The 24,047-nt window shown below is 38.5% G+C and overlaps 1 protein-coding gene across 1 annotated transcript in view; it reads left to right on the top strand.

Annotated features, from left to right (window-relative positions):
- ADAM9 (ADAM metallopeptidase domain 9) overlaps positions 1-24,047 on the top strand; it is a 154,241-nt gene that overhangs the window by 31,965 nt on the left and 98,229 nt on the right. Inside the window, exons 6-11 of the mRNA XM_053578640.1 lie at positions 2,506-2,701; positions 4,466-4,531; positions 18,499-18,570; positions 19,988-20,157; positions 22,798-22,879; positions 23,722-23,855. Of these exons, the coding sequence (XP_053434615.1) occupies positions 2,506-2,701; positions 4,466-4,531; positions 18,499-18,570; positions 19,988-20,157; positions 22,798-22,879; positions 23,722-23,855 (720 nt within the window). The remainder of the gene's footprint in view (positions 1-2,505; positions 2,702-4,465; positions 4,532-18,498; positions 18,571-19,987; positions 20,158-22,797; positions 22,880-23,721; positions 23,856-24,047) is intronic.

The following is a 24,047-nucleotide window of genomic DNA, read 5'->3' as shown; positions in this document are numbered from 1 at the left end:
TACTCTGGGCATATTTACTTAGGAAAATATTATAGTTGCTGAATTTTAATGTCTAAAGAAGAAATTTTATTTTTATTTTATTAATTTTGCTTTCAATTGGCTTTTAATCTTCTTACTTTAAAGTTTTTTTCTTTTCTTTTTTTCTCTTTTCCCCTCCCTCCCTCCCTTACTCCCTCCTTCCTTCTTTCCTTCCCCTTAAGTAGAGTACTGTGGTGTCATAGCTCACAGCAACCTCCACCTCCTGGGCTTAAGAGATTCTCTTGCCTCAGCCTCCCAAGTAGCTGCCAGCCTCCCAACAGGCGCCTGCCAGAACGCCTGGCTTTTGTTTGGTAGACATGGGGTCTCACTCTGGCTCATGCTGGTTTTGAACCTCTGAGCTCAGGGCAATCCACCCGCCTCAGCCTCCCAGGGTGCTAGGATTACAGGCGTGAGCCACCATGCCCAGCCAAGAAATTCTATTTTTTAGAATTTTTTTAAAATTCTATTTTTGCTATTTACAATGTACTTTAAATTTTTATAGCACTTTGTAAAATTTTCAGTATTATTTCAGTATTATTTCATTTAAATCTCATAATGGCTATGAGAAAATGTTCATTATCTTTATTAGGCAAGCAAACTGAGGCTGAGAGAAACTGTATCACACATCAAATAAAGTTATAATGCTGTTAAAATTACATTATTGAGCGCTTGGCAGTATGGTACTGTGCTGGTTGGTTAATTGCATAATTGAACCAATAAATATTACTTTTAATCCTCAAACCAACTATATATGTATGTATAAAATGGCTGTGATTATCTTCATTAAGTAATAACATTTATTGAATAATCTGTGGCAGGTATTTTTCTGAGTACTTTGTGCTTACTAAATAATTTAGTTTTCAGAAAAGTCCTATACAGAATATAAACTATGGCAGAGGTTAAATAACTTACTAAGAATCCTGAAGCTAGTAGAAAACATTTGTGGTTCAAACTCTGATCCTCAGGCTACCACTTCTCTCAGCTAGCACCTTATAAAGCTTTCTGTTATATAGCGATAACTCAGAGTTTGAGTAACTCACAAAGGCAGTGATGCTGGTAAGTGCCAGGTTTGTGATTTAAATTTAGGTCCATCTTATTTCCCTGACTCCAAAACCTCTGTTTTTTCCTTATGCTAACCTTTCTTTTTTTTTTTTTTTTTTGAAACTTGTCCAAGAGTTTTTATTTTTTTCCTTATACAAAAACAGTTAACACCACTTTGTAAAAGGCATACAAAAATACAGTATGAAAAAAAAAAAAAACTCCCCCAAGAGCATAATACCCAAGAGCAGCTTATCAAACACAAGCTATTCCGGTGAGATATCAGTAATCTACACCCTACCTGTCCTCCAAAGATAATTCCAGAAGTCAGGTGGCTTCTGAAAACCATGCTCCAAAAGGTAGAGAGGCTATTTCCAAACTTCCACTGGGATTCTCTGAGGCCAAGAAGCAACCTCAGAATGAAATCATAATGGACAATAGGTTTGGGAGTGGCAGCTGGTTTTTCAGAGGCAAATATAATGCTTACTTTCCCTCTCCCCCATTGTCAAACCCAGAGCCAGTAGGCACCTGCTATCCTGGGCTGAGTTCTCAAGAGGTTGGTCCTTATTTCAAGACAGGCTTAGGGGTTCCTGAGGTTGCCTATATGACACGTGCTGGGTTGGGTGACTTTCTCAGATTGGAGGCTGCACCTGGATTCCACTTGGAGCTGCATGGTCTTGCTGGGGCAAAGTCCATCATGGTTGGCTAAGTAGAGCTCCTGGAAGCTCCTTTGAAACCCACAAGGAAGTATAAATCCATCTTCTGGAGTGCTGGATGAGTCCCAACTGCTCTCCCCAGAACTTCAGTAAGGCCAAGATTCTGGGAAAGGGATCTGAGTCATGGCAGGCTGGCAGGGGCCCAAAGGTGGCTGTAGAGCCAGCAAGCTCCTTGGAGCTGCCTAAGGACAGATTTGCATGGTTCCAGTAGAACTTCAAACTCGTCAGTCAAGTATTGAGAGGCAGGTGGGAAAGAGGAAGCGTTACAGTTCTCCCTTCTGAGGTACCTTGAGAAAAGATTCTAAGATGGGCCTCGCGTGCTCCTTGGAAATCACCTGGGCAGGAAACCATGTTAACCTTTCTTATGTGTTAAGAACTAGAATGTGGTTCACGCCTGTAATCCTAGCACTCTGGGAGGCCGAGGTGGGTGGATTGCTTGAACTCAAAAAGTTCAAGACCAGCCTTAGCAAGAGTGAGACCCTGTCTCTAAAAATAGCCGGGCATTGTGGTGGGCCCCTGTAGTCCCAGCTGCTCGGGAGGCTGAGGCAAGAGTATCACTTTAGCCCAAAAGTTTGAGGTTAGTGTGAGCTTTGATGCCATGGCACTCTACCAAGGGTGATAAAGTGAGACTCTAAGAAAACAAACAAAAAACTGAGAATGTGAATTTATGTTTTTCTGATTCCTGTTTCTGTGTATTTTTTTTCCCTTAAAAATTGTGTATATGTGCATTTAGAGGATTACTGCATTTAGAAAATGTGAGTTACGGGATTGAACCCCTGCAAAACAGCTCTCACTTTGAGCATGTATTTTATCAAATGGATGATGTTCACAAAGAACCTTTCAAATGTGGAGTTTCCAGTAAGGATATAGAAGAAGAAACTACAAAGGATGAAGAGAAAGAGCCTCCCACTATGACTCAGCTACTTCGAGTAAGGAAGTAATATAATTCTTCATAGCTGAGACTAACATTGGAAAAATCATTTATTTATTCATTCAACCAATAGTTATTTATTATTATTATTATTATTATTTTTTACCAAGTACATTCCAGATGTTGTGATAGGTACTAGGAGATGAAAAGATTAGTAATATACCATTCCTCTTTCCAAGTTGAGTACAATTTAGATTCAGTGGGTTTTAGAAACTGGGGCTTAAATCTTGAACAGAATAATAATATTTAGCATCGCTGTATAGTAGTCTGTTACATTGTCTATCAGAGAGCAATAGAATTTTTGTTTAGAGAACTCTTACACAAACCAGAATGATGATTCTTGAGCTCTAGATTGGAGAAATTAAGACAGAGATTTGGCTTAAGAAATTTAACTACTTTAGATATCTTCCAAGGACACTCATATTTATTCTTGACATGAATCTCTTAGATCGAAATGGGATCTAGGACTAGATCAACTTCAGCTGTGGGGAATATGCCTTTCTACATGTGAGATGAAGTTCCTGTTGGAAGAGGCATATTTTTTATAAGCCCGTACTAATTTATGGCATTGTTTTCTTTGCCTCTCCTTTTATCCACTCCTCTTAGACCATTCTTTTTAAGAAAAAATGTTCAAAAATATTCAATTTCTGCTTATCCTATTTTGTATAAATTTCTGCAAAATAGCAACCTTTCTCAACTTCTGCTCTGGGATTTTAATGGATATTTTTTCATTAACCACAAACATATAATGGGATTTCCCATTAAGATATAAATTGTGTGTGTGTGTACTTTTTATTTTACCCTGTCCTGACTTCTGCTCTGGGATTTTAGTAGCTGTTCTTCCGTTATCTGTGAACACAGTAATGGGTTTCTCCATTAAGATGTGTATGTGTGTTGTTTCAATTTTAGAAAGTCAGTATTTCTGTTTTGCAAACTTTACAACCCCTTTTATCTTTACTAGGATTTTTCTACGTTTACAAAACTTTTTAAATTAAAAAATTAAATATTTGACATACACTATATTCATTTAAAGTTAGCAGCATATGTTCTAAGTTTTCATCACTAAGAAGTAAATAATACTTTTTGAACTAAAGCGTGTTTTTGACTTTATTGATCCATAAAATGTTATAAAATAATTTGATGATGTTCCTTTTTTTTTGAGATAATTTCACTATGTTGCCCTCGGTAGAGTGTTGTGGCGTCACAGCTACCAGTCTTAAGTGATTCTCTTGCCTCAGCCTCCCAAGTAGCTGGGACTACAGGTGCCCACCACAATGCCCAGGTATTTTTTGGTTGCCGTTACCAGTGTTGTTTGGCAGGCCTGTGCTCCCTTCACACCTGCCAGCTTTGGTGTATATGGCTGGCGCCGAGCCCATGATGTTCTTCTTTTTTTTTTTTTGTAGAGACAGAGTTTCACTTTATTGCCCTCGGTAGAGTGCTGTGGCATCACACGGCTCACAGCAACCTCCAACTCCTGGGCCTAGGCGATTCTCCTGCCTCAGCCTCCCGAGTAGCTGGGACTACAGGCGCCTGCCACAACGCCCGGCTATTTTTTTGTTGCAGTTTGGCTAGGGCTGGGTTTGAACCCGCCACCCTCGGTATATGGGGCCAGCGCCCTACTCACTGAGCCACAGGCGCCACCACCCATGATGTTCTTAATAGACATGGAAGAAGTGACTAGAGAATAGGGAGTGATCATTAGATGAAAAATGTATAGCCTTATAACTTTTTTTTACCTTTATGGTGTTTGTGTTTTTGACAGAGAAGAAGAGCTGTCCTGCCACAGACCCGATATGTGGAGCTGTTCATTGTTGTAGACAAGGAAAGGGTGAGATTGGTGACAGTTTTTCTTATTTTTCATGAAAAGCAGATGAGAAGTGAGCTTCCCATGAAGCAAATGTTAATATGTATGTATTGATTTTTCTTGAGTGCTAATTTAAAAATTCAAATGGCCTTTTTCCTTTAAAGCTTAAGGCTGTAATATACCAACAGAATACCAACAGAAGCTTAGGGTAGCGCATGATACCTTTAACTTTATTTCTTATTTTTAAATTTTTTTTATTTTTTTTTTTTTATTGTTGGGGATTCATTGAGGGTACAATAAGCCAGGTTACACTGATTGCAATTGTTAGGTAAAGTCCCTCTTGCAATCATGTCTTGCCCCCATAAAGTGTGACACACACCAAGGCCCCACCCACCTCCCTCCTTCCCTCTTTCTGTTTCCCCCCCATAACCATAATTGTCATTAATTGTCCTCATATCAAAATTGAGTACATAAAATTCATGCTTCTCCATTCTTGTGATGCTTTACTAAGAATAATGTCTTCCACGTCCATCCAGGTTAATACGAAGGATGTAAAGTCTCCATTTTTTTTACTGGCTGAATAGTATTCCATGGTATACATATACCACAGCTTGTTAATCCATTCCTGGGTTGGTGGGCATTTAGGCTGTTTCCACATTTTGGTGATTGTAAATTGAGCTGCAATAAACAGTCTAGTACAAGTGTCCTTATGATAAAAGGATTTCTTTCCTTCTGGGTAGATGCCCAGTAATGGGATTGCAGGATCGAATGGGAGGTCTAGCTTGAGTGCTTTGAGGTTTCTCCATACTTCCTTCCAGAAAGGTTGTACTAGTTTGCAGTCCCACCAGCAGTGTAAAAGTGTTCCCTTCTCTCCACATCCACGCCAGCATCTGCAGTTTTGAGATTTTGTGATGTGGGCCATTCTCACTGGGGTTAGATGATATCTCAGGGTTGTTTTGATTTGCATTTCTCTAATATATAGAGATGATGAACATTTTTTCATGTGTTTGTTAGCCATTCGTCTGTCGTCTTTAGAGAAAGTTCTATTCATGTCTCTTGCCCATTGATATAAGGGATGGTTGGCTTTTTTCATGTGGATTAATTTGAGTTCTCTATAGATCCTAGTTATCAAGCTTTTGTCTGATTGAAAATATGCAAATATCCTTTCCCATTGTGTAGGTTGTCTCTTTGCTTTGGTTATTGTCTCCTTAGCTGTACAGAAGCTTTTCAGTTTAATGAAGTCCCATTTGTTTATTTTTGTTGTTGTTGCAATTGCCATGGCAGTCTTCTTCATGAAGTCTTTCCCCAGCCCAATATCTTCCAGTGTTTTTCCTCTGCTTTCTTGGAAGATTTTTATTGTTTCATGCCTTAAGTTTAAGTCCTTTATCCATCTTGAATCAATTTTTGTGAGTGGGGAAAGGTGTGGGTCCAGTTTCAGTCTTTTACATGTAGACATCCAGTTCTCCCAACACTATTTATTGAATAGGGTGTCTTTCCCCCAAGGTATGTTCTTGTTTGGTTTATCAAAGATTAGGTGGTTGTAAAATGTTAGTTTCATTTCTTGGTTTTCAATTCGATTCCAAGTGTCTATGTCTCTGTTTTTGTGCCAGTATCATGCTGTCTTGAGTACTTTGGCTTTGTAGTACAGACTAAAATCTGGTATGCTGATGCCCCCAGCTTTATTTTTGTTACAGAGAACTGCCTTAGCTATACGGGGTCTTTTCCGGTTCCATACAAAACGCAGAATCATTTTTTCCAAATCTTGAAAGTACGATGTTGGTATTTTGATAGGAATGGCATTGAATAGGTAGATTGCTTTGGGAAGTATAGACATTTTAACAATGTTGATTCTTCCCATCCATGAGCATGGTATGTTCTTCCATTTGTTAATATCCTCTGCTATTTCCTTTCTGAGGATTTCATAGTTTTCTTTATAGAGGTCCTTCACCTCCTTCGTTAGGTATATTCCTAGGTATTTCATTTTCTTTGAGACTATGGTGAAGGGAGTTGTGTCCTTAATTAGCTTCTCATCTTGACTGTTATTGGTGTACACAAAGGCTACTGACTTGTGGACATTGATTTTATATCCTGAAACATTACTGTATTTTTTGATGACTTCTAGGAGTCTTGTGGTTGAGTCTTTGGGGTTCTCTAAGTATAAGATCATGTGGTCAGCAAAGAGGGAGAGTTTGACCTCCTCTGCTCCCATTTGGATTCCCTTTATTTCCTTGTCTTGCCTAATTGTATTGGCTAGAACTTCCAGCACTACGTTGAATAGTAAAGGTGACAGAGGACAACCTTGTCTGGTTCCAGTTCTAAGAGGAAAAGCTTTCAGTTTTACTCCATTCAGTAAAATATTGGCTGTGGGTTTGTCATAGATAGCGTCAATCAGTTTTAGAAATGTGCCACCTATGCCTATACTCTTCAGTGTTCTAATTAGAAAAGGATGCTGGATTTTATCAAATGGTTTTTCTGCATCTATTGAGAGGATCATGTGATCTTTATTTTTGCCTCTGTTAATATGGTGGATAACATTTATAGACTTGCGTATGTTAAACCAGCTTTGCATCCCTGGGATGAAGCCTACTTGATCATGATGAATGACTTTTTTGATGATAAGCTGTAATCTATTGGCTAGGATTTTGTTGAGAATTTTTGTGTCTATGTTCATGAGTGAGATTGGTCTGAAATTCTCCTTTTTGTTTGGGTCTTTTCCTGGTTTTGGTATCAGGGTGATGTTTGCTTCATAGAATGTGTTGGGGAAGATTCCTTCTTCCTCAATTTTTTGGAATAATTTCTGCAGTACAGGAATAAGCTCTTCCTTGAAGGTTTGATAGAATTCTGGAGTGAAGCCATCTGGACCAGGGCATTTTTTGGTTGGAAGCTTTTTTATTGTTTCTTTGATCTCAGTGCTTGAAATTGGTCTGTTCAGGAGCTCTATTTCTTCCTGGCTGAGTCTAGGGAGAGGGTGTGATTCCAAATATTGATCCATTTCCTTCACATTGTCAAATTTCTGGGCATAGAGTTTCTGGTAGTATTCAGAGATGATCTCTTGTATCTCTGTGGGATCCGTTGTTATTTCCCCTTTATCATTTCTGATTGAAGTTACTAGAGATTTTACTTTTCTATTCCTCGTAGTCTGGCCAATGGTTTATCTATTTTATTTCTTTTTTCAAAAAACCAACTCCTTGTTTCATTAATTTTCTGAATGATTCTTTGGTTTTCAATTTCATTGATCTCTGATTTGATTTTGGATATTTCTTTTCTTCTACTGAGTTTAGGCTTAGATTGTTCTTCTTTTTCCAATTCCATAAGATCTCTTGTGAGATTGTTGATGTGTTCTCTTTCTGTTTTTCGAATATAGGCATCTAAAGCGATGAATTTTCCTCTCAAAACTGCTTTTGCAGTATCCCACAGGTTTTGGTAGCTTGTGTCTTCATTGTTGTTATGCTCAAGGAAGTTAATGATTTCCTGTTTTATTTCTTCCTTCACCCATCTGTTACTCAACAGAAGATTGTTTAGTTTCCATGCCTTTGGGTGGAGTCGAGCATTTTTGTTAGAGTTGAGTTCCACCTTTAGTGCCTTATGGTCTGGGAAGATACAAGGTAAAATTTCAATTCTTTTGATTCTGTTGATAATTGTTTTGTGTCCCAGGATATGATCAGTTTTGGAGAATGTTCCATGGGGTGATGAGAAGAATGTATATTCTTTATCTTTGGGATGGAGTGTTCTATATGCGTCTATGAAGCACAGTTGTTCTAGGGTCTCATTTAAGTCTCTTATATCCTTGTTTAATTTCTGTTTAGAGGATCTGTCCAGCTCTGTAAGAGGAGTGTTAAGGTCCCCTGTTATGATGGTATTATCAGATATCATATTGCTCAGACTGAGTAAGGTCTGTTTCAAGAATCTGGGAGCATTTAAATTGGGTGCATAGATATTTAGAATTGAAATGTCTTCTTGTATTTTTCCCTTGACCAATATAAAGTGACCATCTTTGTCTTTTTTGACTTTAGTTGCTTTAAATCCACATGTATCTGAAAATAAGATTGCAACTCCTCTTTTCTTCTGAATTCCATTTGCCTGAAAAATTGTCTTCCAACCCTTGACTCGGAGCTTTAATTTGTCTTTTGAAGCCAGGTGTGTTTCTTGCAGACAGGAAATGGATGGCTTGTGTTTTTTAATCCAGTCAACCAATCTATGTCTCTTCAGTGGGGAATTCAAGCCATTAACATTTATTGAGATAATTGATAAGTGTGGTAGTATTCTATTCGTCTTGTTTTGTGAGAGTGCTTTGCTTAGTTTTGCATCAGTGTGGAGGTTTGGTTCTGTCCTTTAATTTCTGGAGTTCTTACTTTGCTGCTGATCCATTGTGGTGGTCAGTGTGCAGAAGAGGTTGAAGTAGTTCCTGTATAGCTGGTCTTGTTGTGGCGAATTTCCTCAATGTTTGTATATCCGTAAATGATTTGATTTCTCCATCAATTTTGAAGCTTAGCTTAGCAGGGTATAGAATTCTGGGCTGGAAATTGTTCTGTTTAAGTAGATTAAAGGTAGATGACCATTGTCTTCTTGCTTGGAAAGTTTCATTAGAGAAGTCTGCGATCACTCTGATGGATTTGCCCCTGTGGGTGAACTGGCGTTTACTCCTGGCAGCTTGCAGAATCTTTTCTTTTGTCTTGACTTTGGAGAGGTTTATCACAATGTGTCTTGGAGAAGCTCGGTTAGAGTTGAGGTGACCTGGGGTCCGATAGCCCTCTGAAAGCAGTGTGTCAGAATCTTTGGTTATATTTGGGAAATTTTCTTTTATAATATTCTCTAGTATGGCTTCCATTCCTTTGGGGCATTCTTCTTCCCCTTCTGGATTTCCTATAACTCGTATGTTGGAACACTTCATAAAGTCCCATAATTCTGAAAGTGAACGTTCTGCTTTCTCTCTCTTCTTTTCTGCCTCTTTTACTATCTGAGTTATCTCAAAAACTTTGTCTTCTATCTCTGAAATTCTTTCTTCTGCATGGTCTAACCTGTTGCTGATACTTTCCATTGCATCTTTAAGTTCCCTGATTGACTGTTTCATGTCCTTCAGCTCTGCTATATCCTTTTTATATTCTTCATATCGTTCATCTGTGATTTGATTCTGTTTTTGAGTTTCCTTTTGGTTATTTTACACTTTATTAGCAGTTTGTTTCATTGTTTCCATCATTTCTTTCATTGTTTTCAACATGTGTATTCTAAATTCCCTTTCTGTCATTCCTAACATTTCTGTATAGGTGGAATCCTCTGCAGTAGCTACCTCATGGTCCCTTGGCGGGGTTGTTCTGGACTGGTTCTTCATGTTGCCTGGAGTTTTCTGCTGATTCTTCCTCATGGGTGATTTCTTTTATCTGTTTCCTTGCCCTAATTTTCCTTTCACTTTCTCTTGCTCTTTAAGTTCTCGTGCCTGTGGAAGTTGCGGGCGGGTTTGGACGGATTGAACACACGCGACCACTTGCCGGTTTTCCACTGTTTTAGTCCTCCTCTTGGGGTCCAGAAGTCTCTCGCTGACTCCCTGTAATCTCTCAAGGGTGATGGTAGGCAGATCCCACCAGCCAGAGATGCCTGGAGTCCTATATCCCCAGACTCACGGTGCCCAGATGCAAGGAAGGTGTTACTCGGGTGCCATCTTGCTCCGCCTCCTTAACCTATTTTTTAAATTTTTTTCTCTTAATAATTTTTTTATTAAATCACAACTGGGTACATTAATGCATTTGTGCAGGATGATGTGCTGATTTTATATACAATTTGGAATGCTTACATCAAACTGGTTAACATAGCCTTTACTTCACTTAATTATTGTGTTAAGACATTTATACTCTACTCTTAATAGATTTGACATGTAACTTTGCAATATGCACCATAGGTGAGGTCTCCCATTACCCTCCCTCCACCTGGCCTCCCACAGTCCCTCTCCTCACCCTCCTCTTCATTTGTCCTGGGCTATAGTTGTGTTTTATCTTTCATATGAAAGTGTGGGTGATTATATATTGGTTTTATAATAATACTGAGTACACTGGATACTTTTTCTTCCATTCTTGAGATACTTTACTAAGAAGAATATGTTCCAGCTCCATACATGTACACATAAAAGAGATAAAGTCTCTCTATCTTTAAGGCCGCATAATATTCCGTGGTATATGTGTACCACAGTTTATTAATCCATTCATGGTTCAGTGGGCACTTGGGCTTCTTCCATGACTTGGCAATTATGAATTGGGCTGCAATAAACATTCTGGTGCAAATATCTTTGTTGTAAAATGATTTTTTTGTTCTGTTATATACCTAACAGAACAATTGCAGGATTGAGCAGTAGGTCTACTTTTAGTTCCCTAAGTGTTGTCCAAACTTCTTTCCAAAAGGAACATATTACCTTGCATTCCCACCAGCAGTGTAGAAGTATTCCCTTTTCTCCACATCCACGCCAACATCTGTAGTTTTGGGATTTTGTGATGTGAGCCACTCTTATTGGAGTTAGATGATATCTCAAAGTGGTTTTGATTTGCATTTCTCTGGTGGTTAAAGATGATGAGCATTTTTTCATGTGTCTGTAGGCCATGTGCTTGTCATCTTCAGAGAAGCTTCTGTTCAAGTCTCTTGCCCACATACAAATGGTGTTATTCGTTCTTTTCTTATTGATTAGTTTGAGTTCTCTGTGGATTGTAGTTATCAAACCTTTGTCAGAAACATAATCTGCAAATATCTTCTCCCATTGTGAGGACTGTCTGCTTGCTTTACGTACTGTGTTCTTGGCTGTGCAGTAGCATTTTAGTAATATAATTTTGGTGTTGCTTCAATTGCCAGGGAGGGTCCTCCTCATAAAATATTCTCCCAGGCCAATTTCTCCCAGTGTTTCCCCTACACTCTCTCCAAGTATCTTTATAGTTTTATGGCTTAAGTTTAAATCTTTTATCCAGTGAGAATTAATTTTTGTAAATGGTGAAAAGTGTCGGTCCGGTTTCATTCTCCTACAAGTCACCAGCCAATTCACCCAGCACCGTTTGTTAAATAGGGAGTCTTTCTCCCAATTTATGTTTTTGATAGGCTTATCAATGATGAAATGATGGTAAGTGGCTGGGTTCATCTCTTGCTTCTCTGTTCTGTTCCACATATCTACCTCTCTGTTTTTGTGGCAGTACCATGCTGTTTTGATCATTATAGATTTATAGGATAGGCTGAAGTCTGGTAGCATGATTCCTCCTGATTTGTTTTTATTTCTGAGTAATGTCTTGGCTATTTGAGGTTTTTTGTGATTCCATATAAATGGAAGTACTATTTTTTCCAGATCTTTAAAGGATGACATGGTGCTTTAATAGGGATTACATTACATTTGTATATTGCTTTGGGTAGTATGGACATTTTAACAATGTTGATTCTTCTCAGCTATGAGCATGGTATGTTTTTCCATTTGTTAACATCTTCAGCCATTTCTTTTCTCAGAGTTTCATAGTTCTCTATATAGAGATCTTTCATGTCGTTTGTTAGGTAAACTCCCAAGTATTTCATCTTCTTTGGCACTACTGTAAAAGGAATAGAGTCCTTGACTGTATTTTCAACCTGACTATTGGTGGTATATCTAAAACATACTGATTTGTAAGTATTGATTTTGTATCTTGAGATGCTGCTGTATTCCTTGATCACTTCTAAGAGTTTTGTAGTTGAGTCCCTTGGGGTTTTTCCATGTATAAAATCATATCATTTATGAAGATTGAGAGCTTGACCTCCTATGACCCTATTTGGATACCCTTGATCTCCTTCTCTTGCCTGACTGCAATGGCTAAGACTTCCCTTACTATATTGAATAGCAGTGGAGACAATGGGCATCCTTGCCTCTTTCCTGATCTGAGTGGAAATGTTTTCAATTTTATTCAATTCAATATGATATTGGCTGTGGGTTTGCTGTAGATGGCCTCTGTGAGTTTAAGAAATGTCCCTTCTGGTTTGGTGCCTGTAGCTCAGTGGGTAGGGCACCAGCTACATACACCAGAGCTTTTGGTTCAAATCCAGCCCAGCCCCCTCAAACAACAGTAACAGCTACAGCCAAAAAATAGCTGGGCGTTGTGGCTGGCACCTATAGTCCCAGCTACTTGGGAGGCTGAGGCAAGAGAATAGCTTAAGCCCAGGGGTTTGAGGTTGCTGTGAGCTGTGATGCCACAGCACTCTACTGAGGACGACATAGTGAGACTCTGTCTCAAAACAAAACAAAAAAAGAAATCTCTCTTCTGTGCCTATTTTCTTAAGGGTTCTTTCGGATCATGAAAGGATGCTGGGTATTATCAAAAGCTTTTCCTACATAAATTGATAGGATCATATGGTCTTTGTTTTTTATTTTATTGATGTGATGTATTATATTTATGGATTTGTGTATGTTGAAACAACCCTGTAACCCTGGAATAAAACCAGCTTCTTCATGGTGTATGATTTTTTTTTTTTATGTATTGTTGAATTATGTTTACTAAGATCTTATTGAGTAGTTTTGCATTGATATGCATTAATGATATTGGTCTATAATTTTCTTTCTTTGTTGGATCTTTTCCTGGTTTGGGGATCATGGTGATATTTGCCTCACAGAATTTGTTAGGACGTATTCTTTCTTTTTCTATGCTTTGGAAAAAGTTGTATAATGTAGGTACTGGGTTCCTCTTGAAAGGTTTGATAGAATTCGGATGTGAAGCCATGTGGTCCCAGAATTTTCTTTTTCGGGAGATTTTGTATTTTTGATGCTATTTAAGTGATTGATATTGTTCTATTCAGGATTTCTAATTCTTTCTGATTGAGTCTAGGAAGGTGGCATGCTTCCAGGTATTGGTCCATTTCTTCCAGATTTTCAAATTTCTGGAAATAGAGTTTTTTGTAGTAATCATTTAGGATTTTTTTTTTTTTGAATTTCTGAGGTGTCTGTTGTTATTTCTCCTTTATTGTTTCTGATAGACAATATTAGAGATTTACTTTTCTGTTTCTGTTAGGTTAAATAAATAAATTAAAATTTATCAATTTTATTTGTCTTTTCAAAAAAACAACTTTTTTTTTTTTAATGTCAGTTTGTCTCTTTATTGGTGATGGTAAGTTTGACCATTTGGTCAAAGTGGTGTGCATCAGATTTCAATTACGAAAGTAACTTTTCTTCTATGTAATTAATCAACAAACCTATAGAGCGATACTTTGAAAATGTGGGAGTATCCTGTTCTGCAACAATCTTTCACTTCATGGTTTTAGCTTTCATTGATAATTTTTGCCTGAACCTATTTACTATACTCGTGACTGTAAAATAGTGATCTTTCGAGGCAATAACATCATATGCAAATGAAACAAATGGAATTAGAGCAGTTAGCTCTACCTTGGGAGAAGGTCTGGGGAACCATTTACAAGAAATTCAGACAGAAGACTAAGAGATAATGTCATAAAAGAAAAAAGATTTTCTTGAGCCTCTACACTCAAGAAAGTCTGAGTTTGAGATCCACAGAACACTTATTCCTCCTGTAAACCTTAATCAGGTCACTTTAAGTTAATAAATTATTTTATCACATCTAGTTTATCTCTGTGTTAAAATCATCAGCTTTGTTGTCTGGAATGATCCCAGATGTTCATTTCCCTGGTCCTCCATATAATTTGGCTGGGATCAGAGAAATTGTAGTGGAAAAAACAACTTTTTTATTTGTTGATCTTCTGAATGATTCTTTTGTTTTCAATTTCATTTAATTCTGCCCTAATTTTGGTTATTTCTTTTCTTCTGGTGGGTTTGAGTTTGGAATATTCTTCTTTTTCCAGTTGCTTGAGAAGTTGTTGACTTCCTCTCCTTCTGTTCTCTCTCTCTTTTTTTTTTTTTTTTTTGAGACAGAGCCTCAAGGTAGGGTACTGTGGCATCACAGCTCACAGCAACCTCCAACTTCTGGGCTCAAACGATTCTTCTGCCTATGCCTCCCAAGTAGCTGGGACTTCAGGTGCCCGCCACAATGCCTGGCTACTTTTTGGTTGCAGCCGTCATTGGTTGGTGGGCCTGGGCTGGATTCGAACCCTCCAGCTCAGGTGTATGTGGCTGGAGCTTTAGCCGCTTTGAGGCACAGGTGTCGAGCCTCTTTCTATTTTCTTGATGAGGGCCTGCAACACTATAAATTTCCCTCTTAGGTCTGCCTTTGCAGTATCCTAAAGGTTTTGATAATTTGTGTCTTCATTATCATTTTATTCCAAAAATTTGGTGATTTCCTTCTTAATCTTGTCTTTGACACAGCTATCATTCAGGCTATGAGTTTTTTACTTTCCATAACTTCGTTTGAGTATGAAGATTCCTGTTGCTGTTGAGTTCAACTTTTATTCCTTGGTGGTCTGAAAAGATACAAGGAATAATTTCTATTCTTTTAAGTTTGCTGATGTTAGACATGTGTCCTAGGATATGATGAATTTTGGAGGATGATCTGTGGGCTAATGAGAAGAATGTATATTTAGTTTTATTAGGATAAAATGTTCGATAGAGTTCTGTTAAATCCATTTGTTTTAGGGTCAGGTTTAAGTCTAACATTTGTTTGTTTAGTTTCTTCTGGAGGATCTATCCAAAACTGTGAAAGGGGTGTTAAAATCTCCAACTATTATAATGAAGGAAGATACCAAGTTTTTCATATCCATTGGGGTTTGCTTTATGCATTCAGGAGCATGGTAGGGTGCATAAATGTTAGTTATCTAAATCTCTTCATTTTGGATGTTTCACTTAACAGATATGTAGTGACCATCCTTATCTTTGTTTTTGTTGGTTTATAGCCAGTTCTATCTGCAAATAAAATTGCAACCGTGCTTTTTTCTGGTTTCCATTTGCCTGTATTATAGATGCCCATCCCTTCACCCAGGGTCTATTTTTATCCTTTAAGGTAAGATGAGATTCTTGTATGCAGCAGGTATCTGGTCTGAGTTTATGTATCCAGTCAGTCAACCTGTGCCTCTTTAGAGGACAATTTAAACCATTCCCATTAATTGAGAGAATCGATAAGCCTGGTGGTATTTTGGGTGTCATGTTCTTCAAATGTATAGTGGATATTTTTAATCCTTTCACCACTGTGGAAATTGGTTCTTCTTCAAAAATTTCTGCATGAGTTTGGTGGTAGAGCATTGTGCTGGTTGTTGTGGAGGTTGGGTCTGAGAATATCTTGGAGAGCTGGTGTAGTTATGGCATATTTCTTCAACATGTGTATGTCATTAAAGTATTTGATTTCTCCATCCCAAATGAAACTCAGTTTAGCTGGGTAGAAGATCCTGGGCTGGAAGTTGTTTTGTTTTAGGAGATTGAAGGGCGATGACCATCCTCTTTTGGCTTGAAACATTTCGGGTGAGAGATCTGCAGTTATTCGGATATTTCTCCCCTTGTATGTAATGCTTTTCTTACGTCTGGATGCTTCCAGAATTTTCTCCTTCATACGAACTTTGGCAAAGTTAATCACAGTCTGGGAGGTGCTTTATTTGGATTGAGTCTTGCTGGGGTTATGAAACTGTCTACTATCTTAAGTTCTGTATCTCTTGCAATGCTTGAGAAATTGTCCTTTATAATTTCTTTGAGTGGAGCATCTGTACCTTTAGGGTCATCCTATTTTTTGGGAATTCCTATAAGATGAATGTTTGATCTTTTGGAGTGATCCCACCACTCTCTCAGGGAATGATCAGTTTTTGCTCTTCATTTGTCTGCCTCTTTGAGTGTTTAGGAACATTAAAAAGCTTTGTCTTCAATTTCAGAGATTCTTTCTTCTGCCTGGTCAACTCTATTACTGAGGGATTGTACTGTGTTTCAGAGCTCCTTGAATAACTTTTTCATTTCCTTTAGCTCTGCTATTTCTTTTCTCATTATGTCATTATCTTTGGTGACTTTGTCTTTGAACAAAGTCTCTAACTTTTGGATTTCAGTCTCTAACTTTTCTTCTATTCTATTCATCTTATTTGCCATCCATATTATGAATTCTATTTCTGACATTTCAGCCATTTTTTTGTGCATGGGATCTTCAGTTGTATCTCCTTTGTAATTCCTTGGGGGTGTGTGTGTTTGTTGATCTACCTGGTTATTCATGTTGTCAGAGTTCTTCTGTTGGTTCTGCACCATGTTTATTTTCCACTGTTTGGTTATTAGAACTGGTAGAGTGAGATTGAATTGGGGTTCCCAGGTGGTAGAGATAATCAGCCCCTCATCAAAGTTCTAGGCCTTTTAATTGTGGGTTATCTCCTACAACCTTACAAAGGCCCTTTTCAGAGTTTTGGCCGGAGACTCTGAGGACCTACTTGGTGAGGTAGTGTAAGCTAGCTCTGTTTGATATGAGCCAACCTCTACCGTATCCTAAGAAGCCAGGGCATTAGGTTTAAATCTCAGCCATGAAGAGATACAGACAGCTGCGGCGTCCAGCCCCAACCCTTCAGTTCTTTTCTGCTACAGAACTTCAAAGGTCAACCTCAGAGTATCCCTGGGTGGATAGCCCCAGACACGAGTTCCAATTAAATTGTCTCAGGCAGTGAAAATCTTGATCAACAGAGAGGGCCTCAAGGGTCTCCAACAGCACATTTGGAGCCAGGGATCCTCATCTCCCTCTGCCATACTCAGCTGTCCTCTTCTCTGGATGCACTGTTGTCCTCTTCTCTGCTCACAGGCCCAGATGGAGCCGGGGACCATGCCCCTGTCCATGGTCTTAGTCCACACCCAGCAAGCCTCTGCTTGCCAGACCAGCTGGAGTCAGGGGACCACATCCCCGCCTGCCAGGCTCAGTCCATACCCTACGAGCTTCTGTCCACCACGCTCTGTTGGAATCAGGGCACCCCCCCAACCCCCCAGGTCTCAGTCCACACCCAGCAAGCCTCTGCTCGCCAGTCCCACAGGACTCATTCCATTCCCGGAGGCTTGTAGGCTCTGCTGGAGTCAGGTGACCATGCCCTTGCCCTCAGATCTTGTTCCATACTCAGCAAGCCTCTGCTCTAGGGTTCTGTTGGAGTCAGGTGACCACGCCCTTGCCCTCAGTTCTTGGTCCACACCTGGCAAACCTCTGCTTGCAGGCCCAGCTGAGGCTGGGGACCATCTCTGCCTGCTGAACTCAGTCCACGTGGGGCAACCAGTCTCCTACTGTGGGCGCTGTCAGATCTGGCGTTTCTGTATCCCCTCCCACCAGACACAGCCCAAACCGAGGGTCAACACCACCACTGGCCAGGCGAAGTCGTAATCAGGGGACTGCTCCTCCTCCTGGCGAGTGTTCCTTTCTTCCCCCATTCTCTTTCTTCCCATCTAGTCACATATTCTGTGCTGATGGTCGGAGGCCCATGTTGTGCCCAGATCTCTCAGAAAAAGACAAAACACTCTGAGCTCTGCAAAGGGCAGAACTTTAGACCAACATGCGGGGGGGGGGGGGGGAAGGGTAGACTGGGAATTGTGGGGTAAAATATCTGTTCAATTTTATGCCTCATGGAGTGGTGTCTAGGTTCATAAGTGGGACTTCCCTATAGAAGGACATGAGAGGTCTTTTGTTCCTTGCTTGCTGGCAGGGACCCCATACGGGCCTCCCGCTTGGGGAAGGGGTCTTCCATCCTCTAGTTGATAGGCTTTGTACCTGTAATTTGTTTCCTTGAATGCTCTTCCTTGGAGTTGCAGCTTGTCAAACTTCTTTCTTGGCTCAGCTCCCCACTTTTGGCTTCATAGAGTTCTATTCTGTCCAGTTTTTCTCCCTCTGCTTAGGAGCCTCTGCCGAGGGTTGCTACCAGTAGGCCATCTTCCCAGAATTCCTCTGATGTCAGTGTTTTTCATTATTATTTCACACTTTTATGTATGTTTCTTTAATTCTAGTTACTACTAAAATATATCCTTCAAATCTGGAATGTTGGTAAATGTTTAAATTTTTTAATTTTTAGTTCAGAGGAAATATTTGTGTTCTTATCTTCATTGCAATAAGTTATAGACATTTTTATTTTTAAATTACTTTGATGATAATGACTTTCTTTCTTTGGTTTTTCAGTATGATTTGATGGGGAGAAATCAGACAGCTGTGAGAGAAGAGATGATTCATTTGGCAAATTACTTGGATAGCGTAAGTTGTATTTTCTGTCAATGAGGATTATTCTGTCATATTCTTTCACAGGCTCAGAACAGAGTTTAAAAATTGTTTCATTTTGATTTTTGGTTATCATAGGGCCTACTGACTCAGTATTTCCAAGGTTCGCCTTTGAGTTTGTTTTGTAATTTTTTTTTAATGTTTGAAAAGAAAATATAAATGTAGGATGACTTTGAGAACAGCAAGAGATTTCATGTTACCATTTAGTTTATTTTTAGAGCTGGCAGGTTAAGAGGCTTTGGTATTTATGAAAAGATCTTTAAATATATATATATTTTTGTTTGAGACCGTCTTATTCTGTCACCCAGGGTAGTGTAATGGCATCAGAGCTTACAGCCACCTTAGACTCTTGGGCTCAAGCTATCCTTTTGCCTTAGCCTCCTTAGTATCTGGGACTAAAGGCACAATGCCCAGCTAATTTTTTTATTTTTGGTAGAGACTGGGTCTCACTCACTGGTTTTGAACTCCTGAGCTCAAGCAATTCACCTGTCTTGGCCTCCCAGACTGCTAGGGTTATAGGTGTGGCTGGCCAGATCTTAGAGAATCTTATCTTGAATAAGGCTGCCTTCTGAGTGGTGCCTGTGGCTCAAAGGAGTAGGATGCCAGCCCTATATACCGAAGGTGGCGGGTTCAAACCTGACCACGGCCAAAAAAAAAAGGCTGGCTTCTACCCTGAAACTGTGACATTGCAATATTAATTTTGTGTGTTTGTGTGAGGGAGAGAGAATGATAGGGTTGAGATTTTGGAATTCATCTACTAGGGAAATATTAAAGAAAGTAGATTCATGTTTTTATAAGATAGTTTTATCTATAAGACATTCCCCTGATATGAACTTTACGCATAATAATAATGATATTATTGAGTATTTACAGTGTGTTAGCAACTAAGCTAAGTGCTTTATATTTATTAGCTCATTTACTCTTTACAGTATTTCATAGAGAAAAGAGTTCTACTTCACAAACCTTTGAGGAGACCATGATTAGAATTTTAGATGAGTGTAGAAAGATGGTACATGTATGGTTTACTTTGTATTATATAATACCTCTAACATGATCTTGAAGTAGTACCTTGTGATCCAACTCATTGATATTTCTGTAGGGAAATGTATGAAGGGACATGAATGGGCTTGCCTTACTTTAGGGTGAGTTTTGGAACCAATTTTCCCCAAAACTTTTAATTTCAGAGTTGTCAGATTTTAGAATGGAAGATTATAAAAAAATTGATTGTCTGTTACTATCTTTGAGTCTCTTGAGAGGTTATAAGAAAGATTTTGTTTTTTTAGAGGAGGTAGTCCTGTTTTTAATTTAAGTAGCTGTGTTACTTTATGTAGTTAAAAGTGTTTTCTGATGTTCTTTAATATACTTTATATACTTTTATTTCTTTTTTCTTCAGATGTACATTATGTTAAATATTCGAATTGTGCTAGTTGGACTGGAGATTTGGACAAATAGAAACCTGATTGACATAGGTGGGGATCCTGGTGATGTTTTGGGGAACTTTGTACAGTGGCGGGAAAAGTTTCTTATAACACGTCGGAGACATGACAGTGCTCAGCTAGTTCTGTAAGTGATTTTTTTTAAGTAATATTAATGAAATGGTCATAATAATACTTTTTACTTATTTTCTTATATTAGACTTATATTCTCCTAAGGTTTTGAGGAAGACTTAGTTTGATGTGATATTATGTTATTGGAGCCTTTTCTGTGTTGGATTCCCTGTCACCTTTATTCTGTCTTCCTCCTTTCCTGGAGTTACTTCCTTATTTTGGTATAGCATGTTTTCTAGTTGTTTTTTGTGAAAGGATATATGGAAAGAAAAAGTATTGACCTCTTATATATCTGAAAATGCGTTTTCACAGTCTCAGAATTTTAAAATGATCTCAGTTTGAGCTCTGATTAGCCTAGGGCCTAAGTAACTCAGTCTTTCAGAGGTGTGCTTTCTAGTTTGTGACTTTTTTTTTTGAGACAGAATATCACTTTGTCGCCCTTGGTAGAGTACCGTGGTATCGCAACTCACAGCAACTTCAAACTCTTGGGCTTAAGCGATTCTCTTGCCTCAGCCTCCCAAGTAGCTGGGACTACAGGCGCCCGCCACAATACCCGGCTCTTTTTTGTTGGAATTGTTGCTGTTGTTTAGCTGGCCCAGGCCAGGTTTGAACCCTCCAGCCTCAATGTATGTGGCTGGTGCCATAGCCACTGTGCTATGGTCACTGAGCCTCTAGTTTGTGACTTTTTTGATTATTTGGCTGGGTATGCAATTCTAGGCATGAAATGTTTTTCTTCACAATTTTGAATGCATTGCTGTGTTCTTTTGATTTCCAGTATTACTATTGAGAAGCCTCAAACTATTCTGATTCCTGATATTTGGTATATGGCCTATATACTTTCCCTATCCATGGAGACTTGTAGGATCTTCTTTTGGTTCTCAGGCTTCTGACTTCTCCTGATGATATGTTTTGATCTTTTAGCATTTGTACTGTGTGTTCAGTGAGTCATTCCAATCTAAAAACTGATGTCTTTCAGTTTTAGGACTTTTTCTTGAATTATTTTATAGTTGTTTTTAGTGTCTGTTTTATTTTTATTCTTCATTTACTGTGGGGTTTCTTTTATTCAACTATTGGGTTTCTTGTTCTTTCCCTCTTTTCTTTTTTTTTTGTTTTCTTGTTTTTTTTTCTCCTATTAATGTAGGTTGATTTTTAAAGGTAGGCACTGAAAATGATTAAATAGTTCTTCGTGTCCCCATTATCACAAAATTCTCATTTTGACCTTTTAAATTAATTTTTAGTAAAATTGAGAAGCAAATATCCTCATACCAGGGTAGTATGCCATCTAGTTCTTCTCACAGGTAGAGAATGCCATCTAGTTCATGGAAGACCAAGGGAACAGGCATGAAGCATGCTCATGTGCCTTGCCAACCACACCTGCCAAGACTACTCTTCCTTCTTCTCTTTACGTGGTCTCTGTCTGTCCTAGTAGAGATATTTTCCAGCTATTTGATGACCCTTGTTTGATTATAGTTAAGAATAGGCCACTGAAAATCCTTTTGGAAGCTTTTGCGTACATGAGTGGATTTTAGAGATTGTGGTGTTATCTATAGGGTGACCTGGCTAGAATGTTTCTTTGGCAGTCTCCATCATCAGTGCCTCTAGTCTTCTTGTCCTGGCCAGTCAGGTGGCCCAGAGAATCATTTATTCATTCATTTAAAAGGTAGTTACTGGGTGTATACACCAGGTACTGGGGTATAGCAGTGAACAAAAGTGACACTGACAAAGATTCCTCCTCTCATGGAGTCCATATTCTGGTGGAGGAGATTGGCTATAAAGGAGATAAATAAGTATGTATATTAATAGTATTTTAAGTAATGGTAAATGATGAGGAAGAAGATTAAACCAGGAGGATAGATATAAAAGTATTGCAGGAGTGAGGGTGAGATTAGAGGCAACATAATGAGGGAAAGCCTGGCCAAGGAAGGTGACTTTTAAGCAAAGACCTGAAGGAGGCAGGATGATGAGTTAGGAAAGAGAGTTCCAGGGAGGGGGAATAGGTCCTGAGGGAATAGGTGTATTGGGCACGTTGAAGAGCACATGAAGACCACATTCTCTATGCTTACCACCATGTCGCCTCCCATGTAAATATATTCACTGAGTTTGTTACCTGTCTCTAACTCACTAGAGTTTACTGGATAAATAAATATAATGCATTTTAGGAAGTTTTTCATCTAGAAGATATGAAAAAGAATCTTGGCTTTGTATTTAAAAGGTATCTTCACTTGTCTGAAAAAAGTTAATAAAAAGGAGATAAGGCAATAACTATATTCTGATTTTAAAATGTTACTTATTTTTATCATTCTTCTCCCAGTTTTTATAGGTTCTTCCAGCTTAATTAAGATTACCCATATAGTGGCGGGTTCAAACCCGGCCCCGGCCGAACTGCAACAAAAAAATAGCCAGGTGTTGTAGTAGGCACCTGTAGTCCCAGCTACTTGGGAGGCTGAGGCAAGAGAATCGCTTAAGCCCAAGAGTTGGAGGTTGCTGTGAGCTATGTGATGCCATGGCACTCTACCTAGGGCCATAAAGTGAGACTCTGTCTCTACAAAAAAAAAAAAAAGAAAATTTAAAAAATTTTAAGATTACCCATATAATTAGGAGCAACATGTTCAATTTTCCCCCAGTTACATTTTATAACTCTTACCTTTTCATTTAGAAAGAAAGGTTTTGGTGGAACTGCAGGAATGGCATTTGTGGGAACAATATGTTCAAGGAGCCACTCAGGCGGGATTAATGTGGTATGTTGCTCTTGATGTTCAATTTTGGATATTTGTATTAGGATAGTATCAAGCATTTTTTGATTTTATACTTTCTCCCCTGGTCTTTAAAACAATATTTTGAGTGTCATGAGGAACAAAGTAGAAGTGGAAAGTGTATTCTTTTCCTTGTGACTGGATCAAGTTTTCTTATATCTATTATTTGTTTAATTAGCTTTTTTGTAGATGAGGAGACAGAGACTCTGAGAGAATTAAGTTAGAACCATCAATTTTATTTTCCCATAAACTACCATGAGTAATCTCTTGGTGCTAAAGTAATTGCTGTATTGCTTAAAGAATTCATCTCCATCATCTGTATGTGATTCATACTGGTTTCTTACTAGACTGAAATGTATGAAGACTGTTTTTAGGTGCTTGATTTATAGTATAGGCTATCAACAGTGTAGTGAATAAATTTCCTTCTGTAAAAATAATCTGAAGCTAACTTATGGCTTTCATATTAAAGCTATAACCCAGTTATAACCTAAGAATATAGGGAAGGAGGAGAGGAAGAATGGGTGGAGGGAGGGTGATTGGTGGGATTACATCTCTGGTGCATCTTACAAGGGTACATATGAAACTTAGTAAATGTAGAATATAAATGTCTTAACATAATAACTAAGAAAATGCCAGGAAGGCTGTGTTAACCAGTGTGATGAAGATATGTCAAATGGTCTATAAAACCAGTGCATGGTGCCCCATGATCGCATTAATGTACACAGCTATGATTTAATAATAAAAGAAAAAAAAAGAAAAAAATCTGAGAAACAAAATACTTCCTTTTTGTTCAGAAACTTAATTACCACCTTCCTGTGTTTGGACAGTTTGGGCAAATGACTGTGGAAATATTTGCATCCATTGTTGCCCATGAATTGGGTCATAATCTTGGAATGAATCATGATGATGGAAGAGATTGTTCATGTGAAGCAAAGAGTTGCGTCATGAATTCAGGAGCATCGTAAGTAACTGAGTTCTTTCTTTTTATTGCTCTTTATATGCTATTGTATATCAGTATTTCTTTAAATCCTAAGGGATACTAATGTCTACATTGAAAAAGATAGGAAACATTATTCCTGGTTCTCTGAAATTAATTACATGACATACCAATGAGAAGTCTATTTTTAAAATTAATTAATTCTGGAGAGCTTTA

This window comes from Nycticebus coucang, chromosome 24 (assembly GCF_027406575.1).
Source record: "Nycticebus coucang isolate mNycCou1 chromosome 24, mNycCou1.pri, whole genome shotgun sequence".
Taxonomy (NCBI): domain Eukaryota; kingdom Metazoa; phylum Chordata; class Mammalia; order Primates; family Lorisidae; genus Nycticebus; species Nycticebus coucang.
This window is presented reverse-complemented; position numbering and strand designations above follow the sequence as displayed.